The sequence below is a fragment of the Anarrhichthys ocellatus genome, unplaced genomic scaffold (genome assembly GCF_004355925.1).
Source record: "Anarrhichthys ocellatus isolate YVR2014 unplaced genomic scaffold, GSC_Weel_1.0 scaffold5, whole genome shotgun sequence".
Classification (NCBI taxonomy): Eukaryota; Metazoa; Chordata; class Actinopteri; order Perciformes; family Anarhichadidae; genus Anarrhichthys; species Anarrhichthys ocellatus.
The window spans coordinates 12,804,132-12,819,342 of record NW_022280035.1 but is presented as its reverse complement, the minus strand read 5'-3'; the positions used below and the strand labels follow the sequence as shown (position 1 = coordinate 12,819,342).

At 41.0% G+C, this 15,211-nt stretch overlaps 1 protein-coding gene across 1 annotated transcript in view; it reads left to right on the top strand.

The window, feature by feature from the left end:
* Positions 1 to 95: 95 nt before the first annotated feature.
* Positions 96 to 15,211, top strand: part of noc2l (NOC2-like nucleolar associated transcriptional repressor) — a 19,360-nt gene continuing 4,244 nt past the window's right edge. The window contains exons 1-14 of the mRNA XM_031845911.1: positions 96 to 154; positions 579 to 725; positions 862 to 1,045; positions 1,131 to 1,389; positions 2,145 to 2,235; positions 2,346 to 2,424; positions 2,676 to 2,786; positions 2,900 to 3,013; positions 3,244 to 3,432; positions 4,208 to 4,347; positions 7,167 to 7,278; positions 9,130 to 9,243; positions 10,452 to 10,553; positions 10,879 to 11,022. Coding sequence (XP_031701771.1) covers positions 135 to 154; positions 579 to 725; positions 862 to 1,045; positions 1,131 to 1,389; positions 2,145 to 2,235; positions 2,346 to 2,424; positions 2,676 to 2,786; positions 2,900 to 3,013; positions 3,244 to 3,432; positions 4,208 to 4,347; positions 7,167 to 7,278; positions 9,130 to 9,243; positions 10,452 to 10,553; positions 10,879 to 11,022 — 1,806 coding nt within the window. The 5' untranslated portion in view covers positions 96 to 134. The remainder of the gene's footprint in view (positions 155 to 578; positions 726 to 861; positions 1,046 to 1,130; positions 1,390 to 2,144; positions 2,236 to 2,345; positions 2,425 to 2,675; positions 2,787 to 2,899; positions 3,014 to 3,243; positions 3,433 to 4,207; positions 4,348 to 7,166; positions 7,279 to 9,129; positions 9,244 to 10,451; positions 10,554 to 10,878; positions 11,023 to 15,211) is intronic.

Below are 15,211 nucleotides of genomic sequence, written 5' to 3'. Positions count from 1 at the left end.
AATAAGCTTATTATATTACATTTGTAAAATTTGTTTAGTAGTTTGGCACCCATGAAACATAAAACCAACCGCTTAGTTTTGCACAGGGGCATTGTGGGTATTGATGTTTGAGGTAGTCACGTTTCGGATCCAGCATGGCAGGGAAGCAGAAAAGGCATGTAGAGATTGTCTTTACTATGTGCTATATAATTAGAGCATTAACGAGTTGAAAATGTGTTTTGTTTTTATAAGTGTTGTCTGTCTAGTCCGTATATTTGTGAGGTTTTAAGACTCGTTTTAGCTAACACTGTGTGCGAAAGTGTGTTAGCCTCCCATGCTGTTAGCGCTAGCTTAGGTGTTCTTGGAAGCAGCCAACGTTAGCTTAAATCAAACACCAGCTACATGTTCAGTTTCTCTTTGATGAAAACAGGATTTTCACGAAAGTTTAATAAGATTTGACTTGTTAACCGACAAGCTGGCAGCATAAAAAAACCCCAAAACGTTTGAATTGATACTGGAATCCGTAACGTATCATATATATACACCCCCACACACATGTTGGCCAACTTATATGTTGAACTGTTGTTTTGTATTTGTAGGAAGTTAGAAGACCTCAGTGTGGATGAGTTCATGCTGTCAGGCTTGAACTCTGCCAGTGAAGGTGAATCTGATGAAGAGACTGACCAGCAGAATGGATTCAATAAACTGAACAAGGAGAAAGAGCTGAAACCTGAAGCCTTCACGACGTGGGTCTTTTGATATGGTGTCATTTATATTTTGTATATACTGTATCTTTGTAGTGATGGTAATAACAATATGAAAATCTATCGAGGACAGACGAGCAACTCCCTTGTGTTTTTGTGGGTGTCTTTTTCCCCATAGGGATGATGGGAAAAAAGGTAAAGCCAATGAGCACAAGCAGCAGCTGTCCAGGTTACAGAACAAAGATCCAGAGTTCTACAAGTTTCTGCAAGCAAACGACCAAACGCTCCTAAACTTTGACGACACAGACAGCTCTGATGATGAGGATGAGAAGAAGTATCACAAATTGCCTTCTGCACTGGAGGTGGGCTGGGCTGCTGGGGTGTGAGGTAATGATTGAGTTAATTTGTGAAAACAAGGGTCTTCATACTGTGGTGGTTTGCATGTAGGAGGCCGGCTCTGGTGACGACGACGATGATGAAGATGATGAAGACGATAACGAGGGTCAGAAAGCTTCGAAGAAATCCAAGAAGGCAGTGGAGACCATCAAAGTCACAGAGAAAATGATTGCAGACTGGAAAGCTGCAATGAAGAAGGAACCCAACCCCCGTCTCTTCAGAGAAGTCACCCAGGCCTTTAAGGCTGCTGTGGCTACAACCAAGGGCGAAGGAGGGGCTCAGTGTCGATACAAAGTTGCTGACAGCTCAGGTAGGATACCATGTTTGATATGTGAATTCAAACTGTTGCATTTATATAAAATATTACAGCATCATCCCTGTGATATTTGTTATTATAAATATATCAATGTATAGCAGCTTTAAATGAAATGCACTCCGCCAAATTTTGCTTTAAATTCGGAACTCTGGTTATCGGAAATGAATAAATCTGACCAGCTATTTGATACCAGCTTTCGGCACTGAGGCGATATCAAAGACACATTGGGTCATTACCAAAAAATATTGAGGTTTGACTCCCCCATATGTATGTTAGGTTGGTGTTAAAATGTAGCTCACAGGTGTTAAAAAAAAAAAAAAAACTGCCCTAAATATCATTGGTGCCGGGATTCAGTTTGAAATTTCCACAGTTTCATCAATTTTACTACAGTAAGAAGAGCCGGCATATTACTGATAATACTGATAAAGTATCGGCACTACTTGTATTCAATGTATTTGTTTACTGTAACATTCATCTTTTTATAAAAGCATACTACTACTTTCTGTAGCAGTGCATATAATAATACACAGCAGTGGGTTCGGCAATAACCAAAACAACCAGATGTGGTAAAAATGAGAGACATTGGTTTCAACTCCACAACTTCAGCACGGCACTGTTTGGGATTATTTTTAACCAAATACACAGCGACATATTTGATTAATCTGAATGTATTGAATTGAGAGAATTTTACTGAATGATAACAAACAATGAAATATGCATAAATATCTCTTTCCCTGTACTGTCTGCAGTGTTCAACGCCCTGGTCCTGTTCTGTATCAGAGATATTAATGCAGCCCTACAAAGGATGCTCAACCTGAAGCCAGAAAAAGACCAAAAAAAGTATGAAACGGAAGTCACATTTTTTAAAAATTGCATCCTCTTTATCGTCTTAATGTAGCTGTGGAAAGATGGTTCATTTCTCACTTTTGTTTCTTTCGTTCTGTTCTCAGGCTAGTGCTCCCATCGTCGAGTCCAAAGTGGCAGAAGAATCAGATTGACATCAAGATGTATCTCGGTGGAGTCGTTCAGGTTTGTTTTGCTCTTCGATTCAAGTGTCTCTCTGTCTGTCTGAGCTTTTTTTCCCTTTGAGTTCTGCCTCTCGTATTCTTGGGAGGTGGACGGGATGAGATGCAGTAGAGAAAGTGCAGATACATGTTTTTCTTTGACACAGAACAATCGATTTATAACCAAGCTGTACATGCCACGATGCGTCCTGAAAACATCCCTGTATTAACCTCTTTTTTCCCTCTAACGGCTCTTGTCTCACTCTCCTCCTGTAGCTGTTATCCTGTCTGACAGAGGCTACAGTCATCAGTGCAGTCCTGCGGCACGCCAACCAGCTCGTACCGTATTACCTTTCTCTACCCAAACAGTGTCGTCACCTGGTCAAGGTAACGCGTACATTATCACAGAATGGCGTGGAATCTCGTCCTCAATTTAACGCTGCTAAAGAGTTTTCCATGTAACTTTTTGCTTATAAGCCGTCTCATGTCTTTGTGTGCAGCAATTGATGAAGCAGTGGAGTACAGGGGAGGAGACGAGTCGGGTTCTCGCCTTCCTGGCACTCAACAAGATCTGCAGACACAAGCAGGACACTTATCTTAACCCTATTCTCAAGGTGAGCTGAATGCAAAGTGATACAGAAATAGAAGCGCATTCAGCAGACCGGGATTTACTGTGGACCAGAATTCACTGAGAATGTTTTCTTGAAAGACTAGAAAGTAAAAAGAGAGTTAATTTTCTTTTTAATTTGACGTTTACTCGAAATGCTTAAAAGCACACCTAGCTTGTAGAACCAGTAAGTATTTTCATTTGTCCTGCTTATGATGTTTTTCTTTCTCTTTGCAGCAAATGTACATTTCATATGTACAAAACTGTAAGTTCACATCTCCCACTGCACTGCCCATGATCAACTTCATGCAGCGAACTCTCACAGAGATGTACTCCCTGGACACGCAGGCCACTTACCAGCACGCCTTCATCTACATCCGACAGTTAGCCATCCACCTCAGGAACGCCATGACCATGAAGAAAAAGGTTGGTTTTAGACTGTGTGTATGTGCTCAGGGAGACGGTCTGCTTATGAAAGCTTTGAAGAGGCATACTTTGACATATAAAGACATATTTAATAATTTTTACGAGTGAGTAAAGCATTATTCTTAGAGATGTACCTATTGCAATTTTCTAGGCAGATTCTTTGTTTTAATTTTTTTACCATTGTCCAGGAGCATCCCAAAAAGTAATTCCAACTGTTCCAAAGTCAATGTAAACTTAATGTTATACTTTGTTATTGTCATCTATAGTGGTTATTCGAATAAAAACACACAATTCAAATGATTAGGAAGTAAATGGGTTAAAATATCACCCTGACTTTTATTGTTTTAATTATGTATTATAATCTGCCTAGAGCTAGTGTTAGGAAGTTAAGCAGGTCATAATTCCCTTTCTAATATCTATTTTGTATTTCTTGTATTTATTCAAGTTTCTCACCAAAAACAGCTGTTTAGCTCCATTATAAGCAGGAATGTGTCGGGGAGAGAACCCACACTGTCGGCAGACGAGCCGATCACTTCGAATACTCTTGAGCAGCATGCATGGGAATGAATTACAATATCATAAACTATCATGCGGCAGCTGCACAACTTTTTTTGCCTGATTATCATTATTAATATTATCCTCCTAAGAGAAGCACATTATCAAGAAGATAATATAAGAAGAATAAGATAACATAATAGAACTCAAGAGATCAGACCTTATGGAGGTAGCACCTATAATAAGACACTAACCGACTGTCGTTGTGTGTGTTCTGTAGGAAACGTACCAGTCGGTGTATAACTGGCAGTATATCCACTGTCTGTACCTCTGGTGTCGGGTCCTCAGCACCTTGCACCCCAGTGATGTACTCCAGCCTCTAATCTATCCGCTCTGCCAAGTCATAATCGGCACCGTGAAGTGAGTATATTTATATACATTTTTATTATTTATGACTTGCATATGTGTGTAATAAAGTTTTGCAAACGTGATATTTTCAGAGGTACTGAGTGAATAATCCATTATAGTGTCTGAAATGAAGCAGTGAGACATTTTTTTTATAGCTGTTTCTGGTCAAAAGTTCTGTATTTTTTGTGAATGACGCACACTATTGCAGTCGCCCATTTAAAACATGCCTGTTCAGAACGGTCCGGATGTTTGTCCTGTGGTGTTGCTGCTTTCTCCAGAACCATGCATACCAACAACTTCACACATGACACCGTGCCTCCTTGGGTCCTGATCAATGCACCTGACGTGACATAGATGTGTGTTAGTCACGACAGAAACGCAGACAGTCTAGTTCACATGAAAATAAACCAGCGCTGGGGTCGAATAGTCCTTTTTGCTTTGGAAGGTTCCTAATGGAGTGAAATGACCCGGAAGTATCTAAGTGTCCGCCATGATAACAGCTGTTCGAATTCTCTAAATGCTAAGGAAAGGTGATTCAGTGCTTCCTTTATTAGCTCCTTTAGCAAAGGAAACACTGGACCTTCCTTTACCAAAGGAAAGAAGATAATGCCGCCCCACAATTCCTTGTGGCGGCAACATTTAAAGTGACGCACCATTCAGCCGTCTATGAAAACAAACGATATGCTTATCTTGCACATGTTTAACAATTATTTTCATACAGATTCATGTTTATGAATAGACGTTGAGAACTCTGGGTTGACGTACTGTACTAGTAGAGATCTTTTTTTTTTTTAACCACTGTTATTGCTACTACTGTAAAACATTTGCAGATTGCTTATGTATTAATTTATTGTGCATTTTGCAGTTGATAATTGTAAAAAGGAAAGAAAACAACAACTATCAAACAAGGAAAACCTTCTCTCTACTAACATTGATGTATGCAATGTTTCATTTTATATGTATTTATTTACTTTGAAAAGTAACAAATAAGTAAAAAAAATAATGTGAAATTAAACAAAGTAAATTTAGCAAACTGTCAATAAACAAATTCTCAAAGCATCAGTAAAAAAACAAAACAAGCTAGGCCTGTGATAGATTAGATAGAATATTAGCCGTCGCATCATAATTACGTAGCCTAGTGAACGTGGAGTCAGATTCTCTAAGTGCCACCGTTGTCTTTTCCTAACTCCTCATGAACTCTCCTTGACTCAGTGACGTTTTCCACAGAGGTCAGTGAAAAGTGGTTAGGAGATCATTTTTGGACTTTTCGACCGTAGCCCAGGGCACACAACCTGGACCTGGGGCACCCAAATAAAAGGACCCAACACAGCTAAAAACTCAATATGATGTTTAGACATAAGATTAAGATTGGACAAATGTTTTGAATTATCTTACTATTCAAACTGATTGTACCCCGAAATGGCCGTAAAAAGCACTGAAAAGTATGCAATTCAACGGTATACTACTTACTGTGTACTTCTACTTCAGAGGAAAACATTGTACTACTGCATTTACATGACAGAGAAATGTTACTGGTTACGATGCAGATTGAGATATGATGCATATTTATTCATTAATAAAAAAAGAAAAAGTTTTTCATTTGCACTCCAGGCTGGAGTTACCCGCGATGAGACATCAGTGAAATACACTTAGTAGGCGTAATATCAGAATGGCCTTATTAGTCTTTATTAGTCAGCTTTGACATTAGCACCGCTGTAATAAAATGGAGCATGGGTTTGATTAGTGAAGGTATTTTGCTGTGGGTAACTTATTTGTTTTGTAAGTATCAAACCGTAGAGCGGGAAAACTTACTCGCAGTGGAAAAACACACACAATTCACACAATTGATACCAACTGCAACATCAGTGGAATACACTTAGCGTGATGAATACACTTTATCTAATCAACTAATTGTGTGCAAAGATATTTGGTTAAAATTAATGTTGGATGCCGGAAAGCAGCAAATCCTCAAACGTGAGAAGCTGGAACAATCAAACTTTTGGCATTTTTGCTTGAAAAATGAAAGGGAAATTAAGTGATTATCAAAAAAGTTGTGGATTAATTTTCTGTTAATCATCTAATAAACTCTCAAAATACATCTCAGCACCTGCCAAATTACAAAAATCTATTAATTTTTGTCAAAAACGAAGAAATCTGTGCAGTCTGGGTGTCCGATAAACCCGTAAACTCATGGATCTATCAAACCAGCCTTTTATTAGCTCATTAGTACGTGAAGTAAGACGCCATCAACACATTAACACAGGGCTTCTTTTGTTTCTTATTATGGGGCGGCTGTGACTCAGGAGGTGGAGCAGGTCGTGCATTAATTACAAGGTTGGCGGTTTGATCCCAGACGCCTCCTCGTGGCATGTCGAAGGGTCCTTGACAAGACACTAAACACCAAGTTGGTGCCGATGGGCACTGAGAATAAAGGGTTTCCTTCTGTGACAAAACTGTATGAGTGACAGAATGACTGCTGTCAAAAATCAACAAATAAGGCACGAGGACTGCAGTGGTGCGGAAAATTCACACATAGAGGGTAATGTTAAGACTGACTTAAGGTAATAACTGAACTACCCAGCCTTCAGGACATATCTTTATCACTACTCTTTGATAACTAAATTGCAAAAAATTTGATTTTGCTTGCATATAAAAATATTATTGAACAAAACTATATGTAGTTACCTGATTCATCCCCCGAAAGTCTAAAATCATTAATTTGTTAAAGGTGTTTAATCTGAAATTTGGAGCCGTGTGAAAACAACCATGTCACCGTACATTTTGCCAACAGCAGGTGGAGACATTGACCACTGTTTTCTTCTCCTGAACAGACTGGTGCCCACATCGAGATACTACCCTCTGAGGATGCATTGTTGCAAAGCCCTCATCCTGCTGTCTGGCAGCACCAACACATTTGTACCCGTGCTGCCTTTCCTGTTGGAGGTAAGACCTCATCTCCAGTGACCAGCAGTCACAGTGCATACATGTGGATCTGACGGGATTAATACAGTTTGTGTCAGGTTTCCAGCAGATTAAATGGTTTTTCTAACCAGTATAACTCAACTGAAAGACCTCAAATGCTTTTGAATTATGCAGAATAAACAAAAGTCAGTTGGTTGTCTTTGTCTCAAACGGAAACAATAAAAAAAGTAGATGTGTGATGAAATGTTCCGTCTGTGGTTTGCTGTGGAAAACATCAGTGGCGTCTGAATGCATTTTGGTCTCAACGGCCACAACTGAAGGAGTTCAGGGGGAAACGCATCGAAAGATAGGAGTGTGTTTGTGTGTGTGTGCGCGTGTGAGAGAGAGACACCTTTTGTTATCAGACCAATCACAGGTCACCAACTGACAACATTTTCTCTGGGTCAGGTGTTGCGCATGTGATCGTGCGGTCGGTGTGTCTTTTGTGTGCGAATGTGTACAAGTGTGTATGCATGCCGTGGGGCGGTGCTGTCATGTGCCAGAGAGCGGTGTGCTGGCGACAGTGACTAGCTTGGCCCGCTGGGATTGGTCAGTGCATGCCTGTTGTGTGTGTGTGTGTGTGTGTTTAAATGTGTGTGTGTGTGCATGCAGCAGTTTGACCAAAGCGATAAAGGCTCGGTTGTGGTTTACACGCTGGTCCTAACACGCTGTGCAAACCACATCCTCCCTGCTTATGGCCCACTCTCTACCTCTTTTTCCCCGTATACATACTCGGAGCCCCCTTCCCTAGCCCCCCAACAGCAAACCGTGTTTATTTGTGACGCACGATATTTCCTGTGCTTTTTCTCCCTTACTGCTCCCCTTGTTAAAGCACTGTTAAAGGCAGGCTGAGGTACACTGCTACTGTTTTAATTAGAGCAGTAGAAGCAGCCCCTTCCTCCTATGTGTCTGTGCCTGTGTGTGTTCTCGCATCTCCAAGGGGGGTGTATGATTTGGAGCTTCCTGCTTCACTAGCTGTGCATGTGTGTGTGTGCGTGCGTGCGTGTGTGCGTGCGTGTGCGTGCGCGTGTATTCATTTGTGTGTATGTGCATGCACCAGGGTTGGCCCATGCCTTCCCACTTCCCCCTGGCTCCCCCGCAGACCGCCACCACATCCTATGTTTGTACAGACAGCACCGGCCAGGAGCGTTGCTCTGCTCCGCACACTGAGCACAGTAACGACCACACGCGCACACACACACACGCACAAAAATGCTCAGAGATACGGGGAGTCAGAAATAGCTTGATACACAAATACAAGACAGAAATTCACTTGCGCATTGTGGGCAGATGTGAAAGCTAAAGCTTGTAGACAAAAAGCCCACACAATGGCTAGAATGTACTTTCACAGAGTAAGATAGAAATGTGTCGCCTCAGTAACACTGCAGGATGTAAAATTAACTGTGCAGAATGATAATTGATAATAAACGGTGGTTGTTCAATTGGGTTCCTTATGTTGAACTTGTGAAAAAGTGATGTTTCCAGGGAAGACGAAAATGTAGCTTTATTAAATGTATGTAAATGCTAAATTCAGACACCGGGTAGGAGCAATATGGAAGTTCTAATAAAGAGTTTATTAGTTACATAGATTATTGGGCAACAGGTTGAGGATGAGTCATTTATTTTGTAAAATACAAACCAAAAGACTGATGGGGAAACAATAATCACAAAAGTAAACTACGGTTATTAGGTCAGATGTTGCCCCCGTGTTTTGCACTGGCTCTGGGTCCATGTACCACCTTGTTCTCATAGTATGCATTTCACTACACTACCAAGAAAATGGAGCATTTCTGAGCAGTTGGGTCTGAATTCAACATTGTCTTTCCTTCATAGATCGTCCAACAGGTGGACTTCAACAAGAAACCAGGGCGAATGAGCAAGAAACCCATCAACTTTGCAGTCATCCTGAAGCTAAGCAACATCAACCTAATGGAGAAAGCCTATAAGGTAAGATCCACCACTTGTGAGGGGAGATAGTGGGACAGTCTATAGTTCTCGCGCGTCGCCGCCCGGCTGATCAAATGAGTGGTTGAAGCCTTAGTTAATGTTATTTTCACGTTGCTCCCTCCCACTGCGTGTTAGCCGCGTGTGTACATAAGGGGATTGAGGGCAGCTCTGAAAGCCCCTTGTCAGGGCTCTAAACTGTCCCTCTGTCACCACGCTCAGCACTGCAGCCAAGAGGATTGCAGCACGGCCCTCTGGGATTATCCCCTACACTCTGCTCTCTTGGGCTATTTCCACCGCTGTCACCTGGGTAGCTGCCACGAAGCCCTGCCTCATAGACACACAGCAGACTTGACTACACGAGCACCGATCTTTCTAAACCTGAACGCTTAATAGACCGCATAGGCTAGAAAATCTTGCATTTGTATGAACAAAGAGAGGCAACTACGTACGTGTCGAGTAATGTAGATGATGTGTTGGCTTGCTCTAGCTAAGTAGGTTTGTCAGTTACATTCGAATCAATCTATTTTAAGTCCAGCATGTTTTACGGCTTCATGAATATGTATTGGGCCCATTCGTAGTTAACTTAGCCTGGTACGACTGGAGATTGAATTGCCATTTCACTTCATTCAATCATTCAGTCTTGACATGTTTACGGGACGGAGTTGTTTTGTTTTGCACCGACGAAACAATAGTGAGTGACATAACCGCCTGTTTCAGTTCAAGTGGACCCTGTGGTAGCGATGGCTGGGAGCCATCGTTGGCTGATCAAAGTAATATGTTGATTTAGGAGTTGTTGTTTTTAGGCGTGGACTTAAAACCACTTGTACAGCTGCGTCGATCTCGTCCATGCTCTTCACCATTTTGTTTCATTTTGATTTTCATTAAGTTTAAAAAAAAAAACATGTTTTTGTAGGAAGATGCCTTCGCATTTTTAATGACTCCTTCTAAGCTCTGATTGCTTCTTTAACCGGAAGAAACAACCATCAGTGGGCACACCTGACCTATCTGAAGTGAGATGTGGGCAGAGATTCAGAGGTCTGGAACAAGCTAAGCTAAGCTGTCATCTGTGTTAGCATTTCACTGGTTATCAGTCCTGATGTGTTTTGTTCTCGGTGATGTACTGAATATAGGTGCACAGTAACACGTTTTACGTGCATGTCTTAAGGATGAGTGTTGTTTGCCAATCTTGCTGTTCTGTTGCATTTTAGGACGGGTTGATTGACCAGCTGTATGACCTCATACTGGAATACTTCCACACTCAGCACAGCTCCATCGGGTTCCCAGAGCTCGCTCTGCCCACCGTCATTCAGGTAACACCACCTTTAAACTGATCCTGGAATGACCGAGGTCTGTCTTATCTCCCCATACCCTTGTACACACACACACACACACACACACACTCACACAGGTGATGCAGAATTGATTCAGTCTAAACTAATTCCCAGAGTTTAAAACCTGTCTGAATAAATGATTCAGGATCTGCCAGGCTGAACCTCCTCTCCTCGGGGAAAACAACCACAAACCCTCTGCTGTGCCTGAATGCACCGTATGGGTGGACTGGATGGTTTTATTTTTTGGTTGTTTTTTTTTACACGGGTTCCTCCTTTCTCATACTCCCCCTCCATGTCCCCGCAGCTGAAAGCGTTCCTGAAGGAATGCAAAGTGGCCAATTACTGCAAGCCGATTCGCCAGCTGCTGGAAAAGGTACAGGAGAACAGCAGCCACATCACAGGACGGAGACAGAAGGCTGCCTTTGGAGTGGCCGATGCCACTGCTGTGGTGAGTGTGTGAAAGAAAGAAGGGAGGGAGGGAGCGAGGGAGGCAGGGACTGCAGGGGGACTGTCTTGTCCTGATTTTACAGGCTGCCTTTCCAGAGTCCTTATTTAACCTCTTCTGTCCGTTTGGCTCTTCTGTTCCTAATAAGTATATAGAAGTAAATAATACGTTTGTGTTTTTGTCCAAACACAATTACAAAGATGAGTCTAGGTAATAATAATAATATATGATATAATAATGTGAAATGTGTCAGAATGTAACCTAATAGAAAAAATGGTTTAAAATTGTTATAAATGGATAGAAGACCTAAAATGAACGCAATCACAGCACCTGGTGACAGCTGCTTACTATTTACTCTTTCTTAGGTCATTTAAACAAAAAGATAAGAACAGACGCAGTCATTTATAGATGAACTCAGACAGAAATCAGGCGTTATTATCAAAGATTGCAGTCAATTTTTAACTGACTTGTAAAAGCTGTATGCATTGATCTGTTGCTCTATGATTATGTAAGCCCGTCGTGTGTTGTTAGCTCAAGATTTAAGGAGATCTAGTGGGTCACATTGCAGTCAAAGTGAGTCATAATTATTGACTCGTGCTACAATATGTTTTCTGATTTACCGTTGTCATATGTATGACAATTGGTTTTATTCTACTTATTAAGAGAAACCCTTTTATTCCACTTGGACAAGTCATTTCATTATCATTTGCTACGAGCTGTTTTATTGGTTCACCCTTGTAGCCTCATGCGTTCTGCTTGCTTCATGCATTTGAAGGTATGTTGCCTCAAAAGTGATCAGAACTAAACACACAGAATCAGTGGCCCAGACTCTGTTGAAATATTACTGCAGCATTCTGCTCTTCATCAGCTGAGCGCCACTCATTTGGTCATGTGACTGCATTTTGCTATTGCAGTTTAGTTAAAGAGCTCAGAAAAGGCGAAGGTTCATTACTTTCTAATTAAATACTCAGCGTTGAACCATTTGACTTCAGTCCTTTAAGTAAAGTATTCTCTACTCTAAAAAGTATTGAATCACTTCTTGTATTTACGGTTAAGTCGGGCTATACTGAATGTTTTTGTTTTTTAAATCTGAAGCTTCTATTGAGGTTTACAAATGAAGCTTTGAATCTAAAAAAATCCTCAAACTCCTCTATTTGAAAAAGTGATCCATTGGATTAATCGAGTTAAATATAACTAGTCAGTTCGTGCCAAGTGGTTGAAATACACTTTCTCTTTGTCTGTTATTTTGGTGTAAAAATTCCGTCAATCTATTATTACCCAACATTTTAATTTTTTTATGACAGGCTTATTTAAAGGTTTTGAACGGGGTGTTTTTTTAAGAATTAATATACAGAACAAGCTTATAGATTTGCATTTATAAGGTACTGGAGAGAATCTGGTCACTTTTCATGTCAACACACAGCTGAATACACAATGGCTGCAGTGTTTAGTGGCCTCACTGGCCCTAAACAAAATGACAGACGGCCTTTAGACTTTTTTCGTCATTGTTAAAAACAATTTTGTCAATGACCGAAAATATTTGGTTAACACGACCTCTGTGCCTGCCTCCCTTTGTGTAGGGCAAGAAAACCATTTTTTGACCGCATTTAAAATATTGGCCATAACGCACAAATTCATATGCTAATTGTCTAATAGGATAAAATAACATTTTATACTATGAAGTTTTTATGTTTTTCATGGCATACTACACATTTATCTACTGATACTTTTTACATTTTCGTGGCAGACTATACTATGATATTTTCTGTATTGCATTTAGGGGCTTACTACTATGACACTGTGTACTGTGAAATATGTTTTATGACATTTGAGACACATAATGACTTTCTTTCCTACATACTATACTACGACATTTTCTGTGACATTTTGTTATGGCATACTATACAAAAATAGTTAGGACATATTATAAATTCGTAATTAGTACTTGTATTGCATTTTTATGACATACTGTGGAAATTTCACTCAATGATTGTCTAAATATCAGTTGTTTACACAACAATACAACATGTTTAGATTAGTCATGTCTGATTACATTAACATGTAGGTGTGTCTTATATAAATGGTTTTAAGAATCATCAAAAAGAGTTCAGTGTGATCCATTTGCATGGCAAAGGTAACCGTTCACATTTCTTATTTGGGCTCTTGTCCAGCTGAACCGGACACAGCAGGCCGTCGCCTGTTAAACCCGACGGTGGGCGACTGATAATGGAGGCCACTTCCCTGTATAACTCTAAGCCTGGTTAACAATGACCCTGTGGTTATTGGAAGCTCTTACAAGTGGGTACGGAAAGTATTCAGACCCCTTTAAATGTTTCACTCTTTGTTTCATTGCAGCCATTTGCTAAAATCAAAAAAGTTCATTTTATTTCTCATTAATGTACACTCAGCACCCCATCTTGACAGAAAAAAACAGAAATGTAGAAATTTTTGCAAATTAATTAAAAAAGAAAAACTGAAATATCACATGGTCATAAGTATTCAGACCCTTTGCTGTGACACTCATATTTAACTCACATGCTGTCCATTTCTTCTGATCCTCCTTGAGATGGTTCTACTCCTTCATTGGAGTCCAGCTGTGTTTAATTAAACTGATTGGACGTGATTAGGAAAGGCACACACCTGTCTATATAAGACCTTACAGCTCACAGTGCATGTCAGAGCAAATGAGAATCATGAGGTTGAAGGAACTGCCCAAGGAGCTCAGAGACAGAATTGTGGCAAGGCACAGATCTGGCCAAGGTTACAAAAGAATTTCTGCAGCACTCAAGGTTCCTAAGAGCACAGTGGCCTCCATAATCCTTAAATGGAAGAAGTTTGGGACGACCAGAACTCTTCCTAGACCTGGCCGTCCAGCCAAACTGAGCAATCGTGGAAGAAGAGCCTTGGTGAGAGAGGTAAAGAAGAACCCAAAGATCACTGTGGCTGAGCTCCAGAGATGCAGTAGGGAGATGGGAGAAAGTTCCACAAAGTCAACTATCACTGCAGCCCTCCACCAGTCGGGGCTTTATGGCAGAGTGGCCCGACGGAAGCCTCTCCTTAGTGCAAGACATATGAAAGCCCGCATAGAGTTTGCCAAAAAACACATGAAGGACTCCCAGACTATGAGAAATAAGATTCTCTGGTCTGATGAGACCAAGATTGAACTTTTTGGCGTTAATTCTAAGCGGTATGTGTGGAGAAAACCAGGCACTGCTCATCACCTGCCCAATACAATCCCAACAGTGAAACATGGTGGTGGCAGCATCAGGCTATGGGGGTGTTTTTCAGCTGCAGGGACAGGACGACTGGTTGCAATTGAAGGAAAGATGAATGCGGCCAAGTACAGAGATATCCTGGAAGAAGTTTTCTTCCAGAGTGCTCTGGACCTCAGACTGGGCCGAAGGTTCACCTTCCAACAAGACAATGACCCTAAGCACACAGCTAAAATAACAAAGGAGTGGCTTCGGAACAACTGTGACCATTCTTGACTGGCCCAGCCAGAGCCCTGACCTAAACCCAATTGAGCATCTCTGGAGAGACCTGAAAATGGCTGTCCACCAACGTTCACCATCCAACCTGATGGAACTGGAGAGGATCTGCAAGGAAGAATGGCAGAGGATCCCCAAATCCAGGTGTGAAAAGGTTGTTGCATCATTCCCAAGAAGACTCATGGCTGTACTAGCTCAAAAGGGTGCTTCTACTCAATACTGAGCAAAGGGTCTGGATACTTATGACCATGTGATATTTCAGTTTTTCTTTTTTAATTAATTTGCAAAAATTTCTACATTTCTGTTTTTTTCTGTCAAGATGGGGTGCTGAGTGTACATTAATGAGAAATAAAATGAACTTTTTTGATTTTAGCAAATGGCTGCAATGAAACAGAGTGAAAAATTTAAAGGGGTCTGAATACTTTCCGTACCCACTGTATGTGCTTTTGAACCAGGGCCGCCTCTGCCTTAATGAGCAGCCGTTAGTGTGTGTTCTGTGTTGACTCGCCCTCTCTTCATGCTACCTGTCCACACAAACGTGCTTTTATGTGGCTTTGCTGCTCCTGAGAGTCTTGACATGTACGGCTGATTAATATTTAAGAGTGTTTAAGGATGAAATTAAAGAGGTTGGTTTGTGTAATTGAGCTAATGAGAAAATGTGTGTGTGTACACACATGGAAGGGGGGGGGGGGGGGGGGGGGGGG